Source organism: Saccopteryx bilineata, chromosome 7 (genome assembly GCF_036850765.1).
Source record: "Saccopteryx bilineata isolate mSacBil1 chromosome 7, mSacBil1_pri_phased_curated, whole genome shotgun sequence".
Lineage (NCBI taxonomy): Eukaryota > Metazoa > Chordata > Mammalia > Chiroptera > Emballonuridae > Saccopteryx > Saccopteryx bilineata.
Genome location: NC_089496.1, coordinates 28,682,182 through 28,702,955, shown reverse-complemented (window position 1 = coordinate 28,702,955; position 20,774 = coordinate 28,682,182). Strand labels below are relative to the sequence as shown.

The following is a 20,774-nucleotide window of genomic DNA, read 5'->3' as shown; positions in this document are numbered from 1 at the left end:
CTCTGCTTATTCAGATGACAAACAGGCTACAAATCCTTTCTATTTCTCTTCTAACTATGTAGCAGTGAAAAGAGAAGAAAATAAAATTACAACAAAGGCCTTGAATTGGCCCAAATATACTTACTTTAGAAACTTCCATCTCCCAGGTAACCTTAGAAATAACGGGGGAATCGGACAGTTAGGACACACTGACATAGATTGCTAAATGGTTGGTCAGATGTCATCTTGCACAGACTTTGTGTCTAGTAAAATGCTCCCAGATGATGAGCGTAAGATGATGAATGAACAGGGAGACAACTCTTGAAAGACAAATCAGGTCATTGAAAAACAAAAGGTTGAAACTGAAAATTTTATAACATGTTCCCCTGAAATGATGCATGTTTTTCTCTTCAGAAGAGAAAATTTTAAGACATATTCTTAATTTGGCTTTTCTAGAAAGAAAATGATTTGTGCCAAAAGATTTAACTTAAAATGAAAGCGTACGATAGAAAAGACTCTAAAAAATGATATGTCTAACCATATCTTGACATATTTTATTTTCCAATGTAGGGTAAGAGCTCTCCATTTCTAAAAGTAAAAATCCATAGTTTCAATTTTGTCTCAAAGGACTAACCATGGATGAGCTAAAACTATCATGAGTCACGGAATTGATCATTATTCTATTTTCGAAGTTTATTGATTTTACTGAACGATAGCCACTTTCAGCTTGGAAAATAAAGGTTCAAGGTCTGTTCTTCACCATTCCAGAAAGTCTGCTTGAACTGTGTTTATGATTTCAAGAAAACCCTAGCAAGTTCTTCCAAAATGAACTTTTCCAGCCATCTCAACAAAACTCACACCTACTCTGTGTCCGTTTCAGCAGCACCTGTCCCCGGGAAGCTCATCAAAATCACTCAAACATCGAACTGCTGATTTGATAGGATGATTTATTTTCCCATTACAGGAAAGTCACGAGTGACTTGTTCGGAGGCATGTTTACGAGCGATGAAGGACATCTATTAGAGAGCTCCACACTCGAAGGTTTCTGGTTAGGAGATAACATTTATGGCTGGACAGTCTCTGCAGGCACCAGGTTCCCTGTTGTATCCAACTGCATACATTTGCACGTACATGCAGACACAGGGCACTCTGCATGGTCCCTAAAAAACAGGCCACGTCACAGTAAAAAATCTAAATTATACATATATACACACACACACATATGTACATTTCTTTATCTATATACCGATCTATATCTAAAATGCAATTTTTCAAAATGGCTCTTGGAAAAATACAGGAATTAAAACTCAAAGACAAAACATTAAAGGTGCTAAATTAGAAATGCGTGCCAAGCTGAACAGTTACTGAAAAACTGAATAGCTTTATTTTCTAAGTTTATAACAAGATATCTCGTTTAGAGTTATGAAGGTGAAGGGATGTGCTCAGAGTTTAAATTAAAGCCAACATGACAAGTTGGGCGTAAAAGCTATAGCAATTAGGAGTCCAGGGCCATTGCACTGCTCAATGTAACAGCTAAATACAGTCTGGAGCGTGTCCGGTGCAGGAGGCGCTCACTTACTCCATAACCAGCTTATTCAGAAAACAGGTATAACAATTTGATATGTATGCTATCCTTTAATTTATAATTCAACTGCATATTATATGATAGGATATTCAGTTAACCGTAAAAGAACTAAACATAGTCTCTCCCCAAGTAAAGTTAAATAATGCTATTAAAAAACTTAACCCATACATGTTTAAACTATTCCGTATTATGTTTAATCTTATAGCTTAAAATTACATAGAATAACAGAATGCTGACACCACCTCTGTTAAATCAGGTGACAAGAAAGAAGAAATGAACCCTTTAGCTGTTTAGACTTAAGTATTTAAAAGGCCACCTCCTCTAATTCCAAGCCTATTACAGGAGGAAAGTGCCGATTACCTGAACCAACTAAGCATATGTCCAGCATGCCCACCATGTCTGCAATTGTGACACCATGTAAACCAGTTGTTAAACTGAGCTAATTTCTTGTCCTTGCTCAAGTCCACTTTTTCATCTGATTTGGATCCTCCTGTGGGTTAAAGAAAGTGATCTTAGTAACTATATCACAATATTTTATTTTAAGTTTCTTAAAAGGTATTTCTAAAACTATGTCAAAATAAAAATCATATATCATATTGAAATAGTAACTTTAATGCTCGGATCTAGTTCAATTAAAAAGATACCAAAAAACAGAAGTTTCCTTACATTTTTAATAACTAATAAAAAGTTGAAAAATATAAAGTATCAAACTAAGAAGCAACATGAATGAAGAACTTCAGAGAATTAACAGATATTTTAAAATCTTTCCACAAAAACAAACAACCAAGTCCAATTTACAGATGAGTTCTACTGAATATCAAAGGAATAGGTAATTTTTATATATACAAAACTCTTCCAGAGCAGAGAAAGGAGGTTTCCTAAAGTACTTTATGAAGCTGGTATAACTTTGCTAATAAAAGCAGCAAAATAATATAAGAAAGGAAGATTACAGGCCAATCTCTCTCCTGGACAGAACAAAAAAATCCTAAGTAAAGCCTTACTGAACAGTATGATTTAGTAAGTTTACATGTAAGTAATTGCACTAGAGGAGCTTTGTACATGTTAAGAGACACATATGCATGCATGCTCATAGCAGCACTGTTCATAACAGTAAAAATTTGGAAACAACCAATGTGTCCATCAGTAGTAGAGTGGAAAAATTGCTATTGTCATAAATGGAATACTAAATACAAATGAAAAATGAACTACAGCTACCATCATCAGCATAATTGACACTAAAAAGAAATTAAAACAATCCCAATGTTGAGCAAAACAGGTAAGTCAAAGAATCTATTCCATATGATTCATTTGTATAGAAGAATTTAAAACAGAGACAAAATTAAACATGTGATAAAACCACACAGACATGCTAGAGACTGAATAACACAATTTAGGACAGTGATTCCCTCTGAGGAGGAAGAAAGAGGTGAGACTAGGCAGGGAGAAATGATCAAAGGTACTGGTAATAGACAATGTTATCTAGAGCAGGGTAGAAGACTCGCTGATGTTTGAGTTTATCACAGTACATAATATATACATTCCTATCTGTGTTATAGTTCACAAAAACTTTTATTTTAGTATCAAGGCCATGAAAAAGTGATCAACAAGCATTATATAAAATGAAAATTCTTGATTAAAATATAAATTGAAACTGACAAGTGCATTTGAAAACATTGCATATTGCTTTTATTTGTTTAAAAAAAGGTATCTCTCTTAGCTCGAGATCTGAGGGTTCTGATTGGAGCCTGTCAGGACACAGAAGCAATCAATGGCACAACTAAGTGGAACTATGAGTTGATGCTTCTCTGTCTCTCTCTCTTCCTTTCCCTCCTTCCTCTCTCTCTCTCTCAAAAAAAAGCATCCAGATTGAAAAATAATTGCTCAGCTAATGATACCAGCAAATCTCTTACACAGATGTTAATGTAACAAAGGCAGACTACTTACATGAATCAGCTGCAAAACAGAATTACAAACTTTCTTAACTAGAAAGGCTCTCCCAGTCTAACGCTTTAAATGAAAAAGGGCTAAAGGGACTCTCCCTGTCACAGACTGAATGCCGGCGCTATAACTAAATAGGCACTCTGATACCATATCCAGATTTTTATTCATTATTCAATATACCAGTGTGTCAAATATTCAAATATTTGTATTTGAAATTTTGCTACAGTATCATAATCTAGTTATATAAATGGCTGGAATATTTCCAGCCACTGGGTATAACTGTATTCATTTATCTACTGTTTTCAATATTTTTTTCAGTTTACTATAAGCAGTAAATAATCATCCTAATGTCTAACCATATGTATATAATATTTTCTAGGTAACTGAAATGTGTAGCAGAAACACACCACCAAAACCTACAAGTAAAGGGACTGGACTTCTAGGTTAACACTTTCTCTATGTAGTTCCCAGGTAGACTTTGAAGATGAAGGGAGAGGCCACGTGAAAGTGCTCTGAGGAACTCTGTGTGCACACAGGTAGTTTGTAACACATGAGGGCACACTGACTTCTAACTATGATACTTGAGGAAATTCCTCTTAGAGTAAAAAGAAAATGGCCTGATTATAGGTTACTTAATATTTAAGCTCTTCCCACTTACTTCAAACTGGCAAGAATTTTTTAGATTACTGAGATATCAAGAATATAGATTATATTTTTAATATACAGATTTTATAATCTATAGGGAACAAAAGCCAGCAAGTTGCCTGCTCTTAGAAATAATATAAAATCAAGCTAGTATTCTTTTGTTTACAACATTAAATCACTTATAGAGGAAAAATTTTGGCTCAAAAGGGTATAGTGTAGGCCGTGGCCAGTTGACTCAGTGGATAGAGTGTCAGCTTGGCGTACAGAAGCCCTGGGTTTGATCCCTGGTCAGGGCACACGTGAGAAGTGACCATCCGCTTCTATCCCCACCCTCTTCCTTCTCTCCCTCTTCACCTCTTGCAGCCAGTGGCTTGACTGGTTCAAGCGACTGGTGCTGAGAATAGCTTAGTTGATTTGAGCACTGGCCCCAGACGGGGTTGCAGGGTGGATCTTGGTCAGGGCACATACGAGAGGCTGCCTCACTATCTTTCCTCCTCTCCTTAAGGAAGAAAAAAAGAAGGAAGGAATGGAAGGAAGAAGGGAGGGAGGGAGGGAGGGAGGGAGGGAGGGAAGAAGGGGGAGGGAGGGAAAGAGGGAGGAAGGAAAGAGGGAGGAAGAAAATAAATTTAAAAAAGAGTGTACTGTTGAATTATCATACCAGGACAACTAGAAACAGGTGTTCCCATATTAATGAGACAAAGTGCACACCGAGGAAGGGGTTTTCGACAGCCAGGACAACTTGTGACTTTAGATTTCGTTGGCGAGCCACTGACACCATACTGACTAAAACCTCTGCCCTGATGAGGCACAGTTGAACAACTGTAGGAGATAGACTTCCCACAGAAATTGCAACTCACAAACACCTATGAAACAAAGAAAAGAAGTTAAAATATAATGTGAACTTCATAAATAAAATAAAAAATTCAAAGTTTGATCCCAACAAATTATTTTAAATAATTTTAAACATTATTTTGTATTTAAAATAATTTACCTAAGTTTGACTAGCTCTCATTTAAGATTTATACTTAGCAGTTCCATTGAATACTTATCTATTACCTTTGTTTAGTTACATGCTTCCTAATGCCACTGATATACACAGGAAAACTTGGTATCATTAGATCCCAACATCTTTTATATAATAAGGACTTGGTAACATTATATCCCAACATTTTAGAAATAGAAACTTGAAAGACATTAAAAAAATACCCCAGCATTGGCCAGGTTACTCAGTGGATAGTGTCATCCCATGCATTGAGATCATGGGTTCAATTCCTGGTCCCGAGCACATAGGAGAAGCAACCAATGAGCGCACACTAACATGGAACAACTAAGTGCAACAATGAGGTGATGCTTCTCTCTTTCTCACCCCTAACTCCCCACTTCCCTCCTCTCTTTCTTTTTCAAATCAACAGAAAAAAAATTTTTTTTAAATCCCAATATGACTGCTGATCTAAAATTTCATGCTATCATCTACTCAACAAAATTTTCTTATAAAGAAAACACTCATGCCTGACCAGGCAGTGGCACAGTGGATAAAGCATCAGACTGGAATGTGGAGGACCCAGGTTTGAGACCCTGAGGTCACCAGCTTGAGCGCAGGCTCATCTGGTTTAAGCAAGGCTCACCAGCTTGAGCCAAGGTCACTGGCTCAAGCAAGGTGTTCCTCGGTCTGCTATAGCCCCCCGGTCAAGGCACATATGAGAAATCAATCAATGAACAACTAACGAACTGCAACGAAGAATTGATGTTTCTCATCTCTCTCCCTTCCTGTCTGTCTGTTCCTATCTGTCCCTCTCTCTGACTCTCCCTGTCTCTGCCACACAAAAAAAGACAAAAAAAGAAAACACTCATTTCCCAAGATAAGAAGGAGTTTAGGATCCTATAATGGTAAATAGTTAAAAGTTTAAAATAATAGCAATAGTATCTACTCATTCTGCTTTAAAATTAAACTCTCAGACTCTTAAACAGTTATCATATAGATCAGTAACAAATATTATCATGTAATTCTATTTTACTAATACTCAGGTTGTTTTAACAGAAGCACTAATCTCTCAACTTTCTAAAATAGCAAAATAGCACCACAGCACCATCCAGTGCTCACACTGGGAATATACCTGATATTTAACATCTGAACTTAAGAGATATCTTATGTCATGTGCTTTATGATTCATGAGATAATGGACACCATGTTTTTAAAATTAATGTTAAATTTTTTTAAAAAATATTTTTAAATTTCCATGGTAACCATATAATTATATGGTAGCCATATATATATATATATATATATATATACTGTTTAAAAAATCATGCCTCATTACATATAAATAGTGTAGAAAAACAATACATAAATGAAATTTATAAGATCATAGAATAGTTCAGATTCTGGAAGGCCTTAGAACCGTGATGGTCTTCCTTTTTATAAAAACCGCCCACTTTTGCAGTGCTGGTCAACCTGGTCCCTCCTGCCCACTAGTGGGCGTTCCAGCTTCCAAGGTGGGCCAATCGAGGCGCCGCTTGGTTGCTCCGCCCACCATGAAAGCTGGAATGCCCACAGTGGGCAGGAGGAACCAGGTTGACCAGCACTGCAAAAGTGGGCAGTTTTTATAAAAAGGTTCGCCATCAGGGCCTAAGAACATACTAGAAAACCTCTGACGGCCCTGGGATTGAGTTAGTTTTGTCTAAGATCCTCCAGGCCTGCTGTGGTTTGCTCCATCTTGGATTAAAGCTCAAACAATTGAGCAGATTGTTAGAAAGTGTCAGACCAAAAACTGGAAGATCAAAGACAAAATCCAGTCTGGGATAAAGATATCAATGGGAACTCAACACAGGCAAAAGAATGAGCTAATAATAATAATGGCCCTGGCTGGGTGGCTCAGTGGATAAGCATCAACCTGACACACTAGAGGTCACGGGTATGACCCCCAGTTACGGCACCTACGAGAAGCAATCAGTGAGAACACAACTAAATGGAACTAAGTGAAATAAGTTGCTTTCCTCTTTCTCCTCTCCTCTTTCTCTTTCTCTCTAATCAATGAAAAATTTTTTTTAAAAATAAAAAGAATAAGTTAATATAATTTATTAAATCAAACTCTAAATGTATTTATAAACACTTCTACTTTTGGCTAGACTATTAGGTAGACGTTATTTGACTCTCTCCAAAACAGAGTACTTACCTGCGCTAAAGGCTTAGAACTGGGATCCAGCTTACTCCTGTGAATATCAAATTCAGCTCGTTTGTGCCAAAACCTCCAGGCATCTAATAAATTTCTATAATTCTCAATCCAGTACTGAACTCTTTCATCTTTAAGAACATCTAAAGGAGAACCCTAAAAAAGAAAACAAATTATTTCAATTGTTTAAAATTTTCCTGGCAAAATAAGAAGTTTAAGGAAATATGTGAGTATGAGTCACATAGAAGAAATTTGGCCTCCTTGTTGCCAAAAGCCGACTCCTACTGAGGATGTGGATGAAATAACTGATGGAAGTTCCACGGATTTATTTAAGCTGATGACTAATGACAGAACTATATAATGTATATCCATATATTTGAGACCCGGCCAGAGAAGTATAAAATGTTTAAAAACCCAAGGGCAAACAATTCACCTTCTTGGTTAAATGCAGTAATGAAAGTGATGTGAATACTCTTTGTTCCAACAATTAAAACCTCTCGGTTCACCAAATCTGTTCACTATCTAATCCAAATACATGCCACGCTGCTTGATCACACTTAAAATAACACTGAGGCTAGTTCTTCATATCTAGCAATGTGTTATAAACTGAGGTGCTATTTTTGTAAACCTATTTATCTCAAAGTAAAATCTGTCTATTCTCTCTCTTGCCCTCAATTAAAACATACATTTATCACCTTAAAAATTAAAAAGTAAATACAAAACCAAAAATGTTCTTAGTTTGTATGCCCCTAAGACACAGTGAAAAGCAACAATTTCTTGCCAGAAGGACCTTCCCTGAAGCTGCACATTCCATGACAGCTGTCACATTCCACATCTCACCTATCCAGCTTTGGTTTTCACAGAATGCTTATAGCCCTGCCTAACATATACTTCCCTAACTTATGAAGAAAGTAGAGTTACTCTCTGCATCCAATGATGCTACAGGCATCAATGTGAAGCCTAGTTTCTAAGTTCTTCTTGGGAGCAGACAGAAAACTAGAATGTTAGAAGTCAGCATAGGAAAAAACCTGTAACAACTAATAAAGACAATCTATCTTTACACATTCCATTAAAATAGAAAGAACTTATCTTTCACCTATTAATTAGATAGTCATTTCAATTACTAGAGTCAGCTTAGCTAAAGGAACATGTGAAAAACTTTTAGTTGATAATTCATTCCTTAAAAAAAGTAAACATATAATCTAGTCTTAATCATGACCAACCTAACTAGAACTAAGTATTAAAGTAGAATAAAAGCCTGGTTTTTTTTTAAAAAATAAAGCATAGAGCCTGGCAGTGGTGCAGCGGATACAGTGTAAGCCTGGGACACTGAGGACCCAGGTTCAAAATCCCAAGGTCACCAGCTTGAGCGGCCTCATCTGGCTTGAGTGTGGGCTCACTAGCTTGAATGCAGGGTTGCTGGTGTGAGCATGGGATCATAGACATGACCTCAAGGTCACTGGCTCGCCTGGAGCCCCCTGGTCAAGGCACATATTGGAAAGCAATCAATGAACAACAAAGGTGCCGCAACTATGAATTGATGCTTCTCATCTGCCTCCGTTCCTGTTTGTACCTGTCTGTTCCTCTCTTTCTCGGGGGGGGGGGGGGGACACAAACACACACATAGGAAAATAAGACATCTTCATATAACCCTCCCTTGTCCCTTCCATGGCAGGAAGGATAAATGAAGAAAGAATTTGGTTAATCTATGCTCAGTAAGTCTTCTCTAGATTGCCCCTATAAAACCTAGTCAAGCTCTGACAAAAACTGCAGAGAAAACAGTTCAGGGAGTAAGTCTGAGTTAGGACTAAATGGATTGAACTCACCAATAGAGGCACAGAGTAGCAGATTGGATCAAGAAGCAAAACCCAACAGTATGCTGCTTTTAAGAGACACATCTAAGCTACAAGAATAAAAATAGATTTAAAGTGAAAAGTTGGAAAACGATCTCCAAGCAAATAATATCCAAAGAAAAGCAGGAGTAGTTACACTCATATTTGACAATGCTGACTACAAAAGAAAAGTAACCAGAGACAAGGAGGGACATTTCATAATGATAAAGGGGACACTGAATCAAGAAGACATAACACTTCTTAACATATATGCACCAAACCAAGGAGCACAAAAATATATAAGACTAACTGATCTAAATGTGCAAACCGAAAAAAATATAATCATACTTGGAGACCTCAATACACAATTGATAGCTTTAGATTGTTCATCCAAACAGAAAGTCAATAAAGAAATATCGGCCTTAAATGAAACTCTAGAACAAATGGACATCTACAGGACATTTCATCCAAAAACATCAGAATATACATTTTTCTCCAGTACATGGAACATTCTCAAGAATAGACCACATTCTGGGCCACAAAACTAACACCAACAAATTCAGAAAAACTGAAATTATACCAAGCATATTCTCTGGTCATAAGGCTTTGAAACTAGAATTCAACTGCAAAAAAAGAAGTAAACACACCCACAAAAATGTGGAAATTAAACAACATACTTCTAAAAAATGAATGGGTCAAGGAAGAAATAAGAGATCAAAAGATATATATAGACAAATGAAAATGACAACATGACATCAGAATCTCTGGGATGCAGCAAAAATAGTAATAAAAGAGAAGTTCAAATTATTACATGCTTATATGAAAAAGCAAGAGGGAGCCCAAGTAAACAACCTAACACCACATCTTAAGGAACTAAAAAAAGAAAAACAAAGGCAAACCAAAACCAGCAGAAGAAAGGAAATAATAAAAATTAGAGCAGAAATAAATGAAATAGAGAACAGAAAAACTATAGAAAAAATTAATACAACAAAGAGCTGGTTCTTTAAAAAGATCAATAAGCCTGACCAGGTGGTGGCGCAGTGGATAGAGCGTCGGACTGGGATGCGGAAGGACCCAGGTTCGAGACCCCGAGGTGGCCAGCTTGAGCGCGGGCTCATATGGCTTGAGCAAAGAGCTCACCAGCTTGGACCCAAGGTCGCTGGCTCCAGCAGGGGGTTACTTGGTCTGCTGAAGGCCCACGGTCAAGGCACATGTGAGAAAGCAATCAATGAACAACTAAGAAGTCGCAACGCGCAACGAGAAACTGATGATTGATGCTTCTCATCTCTCTCCGTTCCTGTCTGTCTGTCCCTGTCTATCTCTGCCTCTGTAAAAATAAATAAATAAATAAAAAATTAAAAAAAAAAAAAGATCAATAAAATTGACAAACCCCTGGCAAGACTCACTAAGGAAAAAAGAGAAAAGACTTATATAAACAAAATCCAAAATGAAAGAGGAGAAATTACCACAGATATAGATAAACAAAGGATTATTGCAGAACGCTATGAAAAATTATATGCCACCAAATTCAACAATCTAGAAGAAATGGATAAATTCCTAGAACAATAAAATCTTCCTAGACTGAATCACGAAGAAGTAGAAAGCCTAAATAGACGGGTAAGCAGGGAGGAAATAAAAACAACTATCAAAAACCTCCCCAAAAATAAAAGTCCGGGACCAGATGGTTATACTAGTGAATTCTACCAAACATTCAAAGAAGAATTGGTTCCTATTCTTCTCAAAGTCTTCCAAAAAATTGAAGAAGCAATACTTCCAAACACATTTCATGAGGCCAACATAACCCTCGTACCAAAACCCAGTAAAAACAACACAAAAAAGGGAAACTATAGACAAATATCTCAATGAATACAGATGCAAAAATCTTAAACAAAATACTAGCAAATCAAATACAAGAACATATTAAAAAAATAATTCATCATGATCAAGTGGGATTCATACCAGAAACACAGGGATGGTTCAACATACGTAAAATGATTAACGTAATACACCATATCAATAAAACAAAGAACAAAAACCATATGATCCTATCAATAGATGCAGAAAAGGCATTTAATAAAATATAACATTCTTCTATGTTTAAAACACTCAACAAAATGGCTATAGAAGAAAAATACCTCAACATAATAAAGGCCATTTACAACAAACCATCAGCTAACATACTAAATGGTAAAAAACTGAAAACTCTTCCCCTAAAATCAGGAACAAGACAAGGCTGCCCACTCTCTCCACTCCTATTCAACACAGTGCTGGAAGTTTTAACCAGAGAAATCAGACAAGAGAAAGAAATAAAAGGCATTCATATTGGGAAAGAAGAAGTAAAGGTTTCACTTTTTGCAGATGACATGATCCTTTATATAGAAAACCCCAAAGACTCCACAGAAAAGACTATTAGAAACATTAAACCAATACAGTAAGGTCACAGGATACAAAATTAATATACAGAAGTCCGTTGCTTTCTTTCTTTCTTTCTTTTTTTTGTTGCTTTCTTATATGCCAACAATGAAACCTCAGAAAAAGAACTAAAAAAAATAAATAATCCCTTTACAGTAACAACAAGAAAACAAAATACCTAGGAATAAACATAACAAAGAATGTAAAGAACCTATATACTGAAAACTACAAAGCATTATTAAAGGAAATTGGAAAAGATACAATGAAATGGAAAAATATTCCTTGTTCATGGATAGGAAGAATATAGTTAAAATGGCCATATTACCCAAAACAATATATAAATACAAATTTAATGCAATTCCCATCAAAATTCCAATGTCATTTTTTAAAGAAATGGAACAAAAAATCATCAGGTTTATATGGAACCATAAAAATCTTGAATAACCAAAGTAATCCTAAGGAAAAAAAATGAAGCTGGAGGCATTACAATACCTGACTTCAAATTATATTATAGAGCCACAATAATCAAAATAGCATGGTACTGGCAGAAAAATAGACACACAGACAATTGGAACAGAATACAGAGCCCAGAAATAAAACCACATATATATGGTCAAATCATCTTTGATAAAGAAACCAAAAACACACAGTGGAGAAAAGAAAGCCTCTTCAATAAATGGTGCTGGGAAAACTATAAAGCAACATGCAAAAGAATGAAAGTTGACTACAGTTTATCTCCTTGCACAAAAAATAATTTAAAATGGATCAAAGACCTAAATATAAGATCTGAAACAATAAATTACATAGAAGAAAGCATAGGTACTAAACTCATGGACCTTGGCCGGAGAGAACATTTTATGAATTTGACCCCAAACGCAAGAGAAGTAAAGGCAAAGATAAATGAATGGGACTACATCAAACTAAGAAGCTTCTGCACAGCAAAAGAAACTGTCAACAAAACAAAGAGACAACCAACTAAATGGGAGATAACATTTTCAAACAACTTAGATAAGGAGCTAATATCCAAATATAAAGAACTCACAAAACTCAGCAAAAAACAAACAAACAATCCAATAAAAAAATGGGAAGAGGACATGAACAGACACTTCTCCCAAGAAGAAATACAAATGGTCAACAGATATATGAAAAAATGGTCATCATCACTAGCTATTTGAGAAATGCAAATCAAAACTACAATGAGATGCCACCTCACACTAGTTATATTAGCTACTATCAACAAGACAGGTAATAACAAGTGCTGGAGAGGCTGTGGAGAAAAAGGAACACTCATCCACCGTTGGTGAGAATGTAAAGTAGTATAACCATAATGGAAGAAAGTATGGTGCTTCCTCAAAAAATTAAGAATAGAACTACTATATGACCTAGCAATCCCTCTACTGGGTATATACCCCCAAAACTCAAAAACATTAGTATGTAAAGACACATGCAGCCCCATGTTCATTGTAGCATTGTTCATAGTGGCCAAGATATGGAAACAACCAATATGCCCTTCAATAGAGGATTGGATAAAGATGTGGTACATATATACTATGGAATGCTACTCAGCCATGAGAAATGATGACATAGTATCATTTACGACAACATGGATGGACCTTGATAACATTATACTGAATGAAATAAGTAAATCAGAAAAAAGCTAAGAACTGTATGATTCCATACATAGGTGGGACACAAAATTGAGACTCATGGACACATATAAAAGTACAGTGGTTGGACATATATAAAAGTACAGTGGTTACCAGGGGGAGGGGAAGGGAAGTGATGGGGAGGGACTTAAAGAGAAACAAAATATAGGGTGACAGAAGATGACTTGACTTTGGATGCTGGGTATACAGCATAACTGACTGTCCAAATGATGTGGAGATGTTTTCGCTAAATCTATGGGCTCTGGTTGACCAATATCACCCTGTTAAATTTAATCGTCTAAATAAAAATATAAAAAAATATCATAGGAAAATAAGAAATCTTCATATAACCCCCACCCCTTGCTCCTTCCATGGCAGTAAAGATAAATGAAGAAAGAATTCGGTTAATCTATGCTCAGTAAGTCTTCTCTAGATTGACCCTATAAAACCTAGTCAAGCTCTGACAAAATCTGCAGAGGAAACAGTTTAGGGAGTAAGTCTGAATTAGGACTTACAGAATATCTTGGGCTTTACAGATCCACAGTAGCAAAACGTCAGACCAAAGTGAGCAGCAAGTAATTGAACTTTCAAAAGTACTAACAAAAATTCTTCAGAAAAAGCTAAAAGAATCCAGAACTTTATAATGTACTGTATACAACATGCAGTATTAAATTTAAAAAAGAACTAGATATATAAACAGATATATGTGATCCACTATCAAGGAAAAAGGCAGTCACAATAGAAACTAAACCTAATAACATCCATAGACAAAGAGTTTAATGCTGCTGCTATTAGACATATGTTCAAAGACTTAAAGAAAAACAGTGTTTTAACTAGTGAATAAATATCCCTATCATCAGGGCTGAAAAAAAAATACAAAGTATAAAACAACTGAGATTCTAGAACTAAAAAGTACAATAACTAAAATTATTCCCTAAAAACGATCAGAAAGAAGGTGACAGAAGAGGCAATAAGCAAATGAATAGAATTTATCCAATTTGAAGAACAGAGAAAGATAAAAGAAAACTAAATAGAGCCTCAGATACCTAGAGAATAATATTAAATGATTTAATATAGGTTCAGTAGAGTACAAGAAGAAGAGAATGAGATTGAGGCTGGAAAGAATATTTAAAGAAGAAATGTCTGAAAACTTCCCAAATGTGATGAAAAACACAGCCTTGCAGATCCAAGAAACTCAGTGAATCAGAAGGGGGGAAAAAGCATATTAGGCAACAAAGGTAAACTGCTAAAAATAGAAAGCCTTGAAAGCAGTCCAAGAGAAAAATAACAATTACACAGGAAAAACAAAGAGAGTAATAGCTGACTTCTCATCCAAAACAACAGAGGAAGACTAGGAAACCACACCTTTAAATAAAAGGCTGAAAGAAAAACAGGAACGAAATGGACGGACAGAATTTGTCACCAGCAATTGGGTGCTATGAGAAATGCTAAAGAGAACGACCAAAGGGAAACAAGACCCACAAACTCTGGGTTTGCGGGTCTAACAGTACCAGGAATGGTAAGTAAACAATTCTAAAGTCCACGTTTTTATTCTTCACATGCTTTACACAAATGACAACTGTTCAACGCAAAAATGACACTGTAAAATAGTTTGTAATATACATAGAAGTAAGATATCTGAGAATAAGCTAAAGGAAGGAGTGTGTAAATGGAATTACACTGTTGTAACATTTTTGAAATGTGAAATATGAAGCAAAAGCATAAAGTGTTGGGTGTGAGGTAGAAAAAAGAAAGGGTGGGGTAGGAAGCCTGATGTGTCAGGCGAGAAATGTGAAGTAGAAGGAGGTAAAATGTTGACTAATGAGTTAAGGATGCATATTGTTAGAACAACTATTTAAAAAAATAATAATGAAAAGGGGTATAGCTAAAAAGCCACTAGATAAAATAAAGTGCAACACTGAACTATTCCATCAGTCCAAAAGAAGGCAAGAAAGCAACAGAAAACAGAGAGAAAAAAAAGAAAAGAAATAGCAAGATGGCTGGCTTCACCTTGACCATAAAAATATAAATGGAGGAAACATCGCAATTAAAAGGCAACTGCATATCAGATGGGATTTTTTTAAAGCAAGATCCAATTATATACTTGTCTGCATTTTAAATATGTTATAAATTTTGTTAAGAGGTTACCAACCAATTTGCACTCTGTTGCCATGTATCTAGCTTGATTTAAAAGGTGTAATCCCATTTCATAAGAAAAAATAGTGCATTATATTATAGAAGGACACCTTTCTGTCCACGGGGCCGTGGCCTGAAATCTTAGGGTAAATTTACAATGCAATTTGTGGGCCAGCATCTATGTTTATAAGAATGAAAGGTGAAGGAGAGAGCATTTTATAACATAAAGACTGACACTTCCTAAAGGGAAAGGAAAACTGGGTAACCCACAGCAGGAGCGCTTTCCTATCCACAGTGTGCTCTCATAGTGTACCAAGGATGAAGGCAGGAAAGGGAACACCAGGAAAGGGTAAGATTAGCTGCAGGGCTACAGGAAAGCTCAGAAAAATGCTCCAAATTTTCACCAAATTTCCAACAAAAGTAAAGTAAAAGCAAACTTTTGCCAGGAATCTGTCCGTAATCACCGAAGAGTAAAAACAGAAGACAGATGAACTGGTTGCTCTAAATTATGTCCACTGGTAATAAGAAGGGAAGGTGGGAGTTAAGAGAGCTGTGCTACAACTCGCCTTCTGCACGTCATGTGAGACTAGAGTTCAGATCAGAGAACTTCAGCCTCTTTTGTAGAAGGTGTAGTTGTGTCGACACTTATAAACCAAGGTTTCTCCGTATTATTTGATAAAATAAAGACTGACACTTCCTAAAGTGAAAGGAAAACTGGAACCCGAAGCAGGAGGCTTAGGGAGAGTATGATAAGGAAGAAGTCCTCTGAAGATCAACTAATTAGGTCAATTTGAGTAGTACGAATGTTCATGTACGTCCTCGTGCCTCCTGAGCATCCAGAGTACGATCCTACCTGTGTAAGGCAACATTAATAAAAGGCAAATGTAGCCCTGGCAGGTTGGCTCAGTGGCAGAGCATCGGTCTGGTGTGCAGGAGTCCCAGGTTTGATTCCCGGCCAGGGCACACAGGAGAAGTGTCCATCTGTTTCTCCACCCCTCCCCCTCTCCTTTCTCTCTCTCTCTCTCTCTCTTCCCCTCTCACAGACAAGGTTCCATTGGAGCAAAGTAGGCCCGGGTGCTGAGGATGGCTCCACCGCCTCTGCCTCAGGCACTAGAATGACTCTGGTTGCAAGGGAGCAACGGCCCAGATGGGCAGAGCATCGCCCCCTGGTGGGCATGCCAGGTGGATACTAGTCTGGGTGTATGCGGGAGTCTGTTTGCCTCCCCGCTTCTCATTTCAGAAAAATACAAAAACAAAAGGCAAATGTATTTTCTTGTTTCCATAAATTGGTTATCAGACAAACATAATTTTAAGTTTTAACAAAACTGTAACTAGAACTAATTTCATTTTTTGAAAAAAACTCACTCCCGGGGGGTCAGCGAGCATGAAAAAAACTCACTACTCAAAGGGTTAAAGTGAAATGCCATCTAAAGAGCCTCAGCAAGTAAAGGGACACCACAGTATGAAGGAAGAAAGTACAGAGGTGGTTAGACATTCTTTTCTTTTGGTTACTGCCACACTGCACTAACCTGTAACATGCAGTAACTTGCTGTTTGGACATCTCCAGTCCTATCGACATAACTCTCCATTAAGTCCACTCCATCTTTAGTAAGGCCCGTAAGCAAAATGCCTTCCAAATTTCCAGCCTCTTTCATTTCATTGGTCAACTTTTCGATGTATCTATTTAACTGGAAAATTTAAAGTGACTTTTCTGAAGCAATCCATTTCACTGTATCTCTTGTTCTTCAAAACTTCTACATGTGGAACAATTTTATTCTTACTATAGAACATTTTAAAACAAAAACCCCTCCAAAAATCTAGAAGCATGATCTCTAAGAAATCTAGGCATCTAATATAAATTACAATGTGCATTTCATAATCATTTAAAATGTTTTTTAAAAAATCAAGGCACTTATATGTTCAGTAATTATTCTATAAAAGAAATACGTATAGATAGTATTATAAATTTAAAGAAAACTGTTTTTATTATTCTGTAGAGTTCTGGTTGTCTACTATAGTACAATGTAAGAGAATCATAGATTCTAAGTTGAAAGGGAACTTCAAGAGTATCAAAAATTACCATCACTTGGGCCCTGGCCAGTTGGCTCAGTGGTAGAGCGTTGGCCTGGCGTGCAGAAGTCCCGGGTTCGATTCCCGGCCAGGGCACACAGGAGAAGTACCCATCTGCTTCTCTACCCCTCCCCCTCTCCTTCCTCTCTGTCTCTCTCTTCCCCTCCCGCAGCCAAGGCTCCATTGGAGCAAAGATGGCCCGGGCGCTGGGGGTGGCTCCTTGGCCTCTGCCCCAGGTGCTAGAGTGGCTCTGGTCGCGACAGAGCGACGCCCTGGAGGGGCAGAGCATCGCCCCCTGGTGGGCAGAGCGTCACCCCCTGGTGGGCGTGCCAGGTGGATCCCGGTTGGGCGCATGTGGGAGTCTGTCTGACTGTCTCTCCCCGTTTCCAGCTTCAGAAAAATACAAAAAAAAAAAAAAAAATTACCATCACTTGTAAGGTCTTCCCAGACTTATTCCCACTCCACACTCTAGCCAGACACCTATTATCTGGGATGTTTTCATGATTACAGCGCTTAGCACCATCATAATGCTAATCACTTATGTGCATTTCTCTCTACCTATATACATAGCATATACTATTGAATATACTACTGAATATACTATTCAGTACCAATGTATTATATTAGAAAACAAAGAAACCCTTTTACAGTATCCCTAAGAGGTGAATTCACTCTTTATTTATTGACCAATCTCACTCCCAAAGCATAAACTAAAATACTAAGTTAGCATTATTTAAAAAGTAAATTTACTTATGATACATATTTATAATATCTTGATCTAATAGATTACTTTTAGAAGGATTTATATATATCTCATACATATTTATATATAAAGATTATTTCTTAATCCAGTGACTACAAATATCAATCACTTCAAATGTGGAGTTGCATCAGTGCTTACCTGACTGTCACTGAGGAACTTACAGGCGAAGGCCACTCTGTCCCGCACAGCCACTTTGTTCTCATACTGCAGAGAACGGTAAGGAGTTACTTCCAAGTGCTATGAGTGTTAAATTTTTGAAGACTAAGTATTTATATACATAAACTGTAATTTTATTTTCAAAGGTATTGATCCCCTAAGATGCCTTTTTAAAAATTAAAAAAATTTTAAATTACAGTTGACATTCAATATTTTATTAGTTTCAGGTATACGGCAGAATGGTTAGACATTTATATACTTTATGAGGTGATCTCCCATTAAGTCTATAATAGCCACCTGACACCATACAATATTACTGACTCTATTCCCTAGGCTGTACTTGAACATCGCTGTGACTGTTTTGTAACTGTCAATTTGTATTTCTTAATCCCTTCACCTTTTTCGCCAGTCTTCCCAAAACCCCTCCCATTTGGCAACCATCAGTTTCTCTATATATGAGTTTCTTTCTCTTTTATTTTGTTCCTTAGATTCCATATACAAGTGAAATCATATGGTATCTGTCTCTGTCTCACTTACTTCACCTAAGATGCCTTTCTTAATATAATTATCAAGAAACTCTGCTAAATTATTGTTCTTAAAAGCAAAATTTTACCTCTCAAATACTGACCAATTTAGTTAAGAGAATTCTAGTTCAGTCTTACCTACTTCAAACAGAAATATAAGTAATGATGTACAGTTTATCAAATTTAAGCTTCATGTAATCCTTCCATCACAGAAACTAACTGGGGAAACAGGAAATATTTCTTTGGCTGCTAAGGTAAACAAGTCTAGAAAATTTGTGTATTACCAGTAAACGTACAAGTACAGAATTTAGAAAGGAAATCAATACATTTCTAAATACAAAGTGATAATTTTTCAAAACATACTTTTATAAATAAAAACACAACTGTATCTATAATAAGACACTATTAGGTGGTTTATGTCAAAATTTTCAGAGGCATCATAACAAATAAAATCTGTATACTTGTCAATCTGTAAAACACTATTCTGAAAAATGTTTGCTATGAATGTAGAAAGGTACAATTAATTCTGTGATGAGTAAAACATAGTTTAAAGGTGGGAAAAAAGTATTTCTAATGAAGTCATTCTACAAACTCTAGTTTTTCTCCATTAAACATAAGATGACTTCAGTTGATACCTTTATATTTTTGCAAATATAAAGTATTGTTTAGGTTCTGCCCTAAAGAGGGAATCTGATACAAGCTAGATCTAACTTTTAGATCCAAGTTCATGTATTAAAATTTTGATCTGGAAAGAGTTATAATTATTATCTGTTCCATTTTAAACTGAGAAAACTAAAATCTCCAAAAGTTCACTGACCAGCTAAAGCAACAATAGCACAACCAAAAACTCAGACCTTTCTATATCTTTTAATTTCCCATGTCAGTACTTTTCACTCGAGGACTTAACAATTTTTAAAAAGAACAATATTAATTATAATTACACATAAAGTATAGTTAGGTATACTCTTAAAATAGTTTATTTTGTGTGTGTGTGTGTGTGTGTGTGTGTGTGTGAGCGAGAGAGAGGGACAGCGCGGACAGACAGGAAGGGAGAAAGACGAGAAGCGTCAATTTTTTGTTGCGGCACCTTAATTGTTCATTGCTTTTTCATATGTGCCTTAACCGGGAGGCTGCAGGTGAGCCAGTGACCCCATGCTCAAGCTAGCAACGTTGGGGTCATGGCTGTAATCCCACACTCAAGCCAGCGACCCTGACTGAACTCAAGCTGGTGAGCCCGCGCTCAAGTTGGTGACCTCGGAGTTTCGAACCTGGATCCTCAATATCCCAGGCTAACATTCTACCACTGCACCACTGCTTGGTCAGGCTTAAAACAGTTTAGAAACATAAACTTCCTACTCAAGATAAGATACCCCTACCTAATAACCCAAATTTAGGTATAAGAAAACAAGGTCTTTATAATAGGCCACTTAATTTAAAATATAGAACTTTTTAGACAAGATACTTCTCTTTATTAAAAGTAATAGACAAATATATATAAACTAAGGAACTGCCAAAATGGACACTAACAACATTTACTGCAATTATGTTTTTTATAAATTCTTAGGGAATAACATTTAAATAAATTATTCAAACAATCTATATTTCATAAGAAATGCTATGATGTCAAACAGGAATAATTTTATGTTGAAAAGCTCTTCTCAGTGCTGGAAAGAAGCAAAACAGAACAAAGAAAGTTGTGGTTCTAATGTGAAGTTCAAAATGCAGTAACTGAAGCCTAACCTGTGGTGGTGCAGTGGACGGAGTGTTGACCTGGAACTCTGAGGCTGCAGGTTCAAAACCCTGGACTGCCCGGTCACAGGCACAAAGGAGAAGCAACTACAAGCTGATGCTTCCCGCTCCCGCCCCCCACCTTTCTCTCTCTGTCCTCTCTATAAAATCAGTAAGTAAAATCTTA

The 20,774-nt window shown here is 36.5% G+C and overlaps 1 protein-coding gene across 13 annotated transcripts in view; it reads right to left on the bottom strand.

The window, feature by feature from the left end:
* Positions 1-691: 691 nt before the first annotated feature.
* MIOS (meiosis regulator for oocyte development) overlaps positions 692-20,774 on the bottom strand; it is a 38,385-nt gene continuing 18,302 nt past the window's right edge. For 10 of the 13 annotated variants that reach the window (XM_066239309.1, XM_066239312.1, XM_066239318.1 and 7 more), the window contains 6 exons: positions 18,318-18,383; positions 16,876-17,034; positions 7,324-7,476; positions 4,809-5,013; positions 1,925-2,054; positions 692-1,139 (listed from right to left, as the gene is read on the bottom strand). In XM_066239309.1, coding sequence (XP_066095406.1) covers positions 1,043-1,139; positions 1,925-2,054; positions 4,809-5,013; positions 7,324-7,476; positions 16,876-17,034; positions 18,318-18,383 — 810 coding nt within the window. In that variant the 3' untranslated portion in view covers positions 692-1,042. Of the gene's footprint in view, positions 1,140-1,924; positions 2,055-4,543; positions 4,650-4,808; positions 5,014-7,323; positions 7,477-16,875; positions 17,035-18,317; positions 18,384-20,774 lie in introns of those variants that run through there. The other 3 variants (XR_010726586.1, XM_066239320.1, XM_066239321.1) reach the window with 3 other exon arrangements.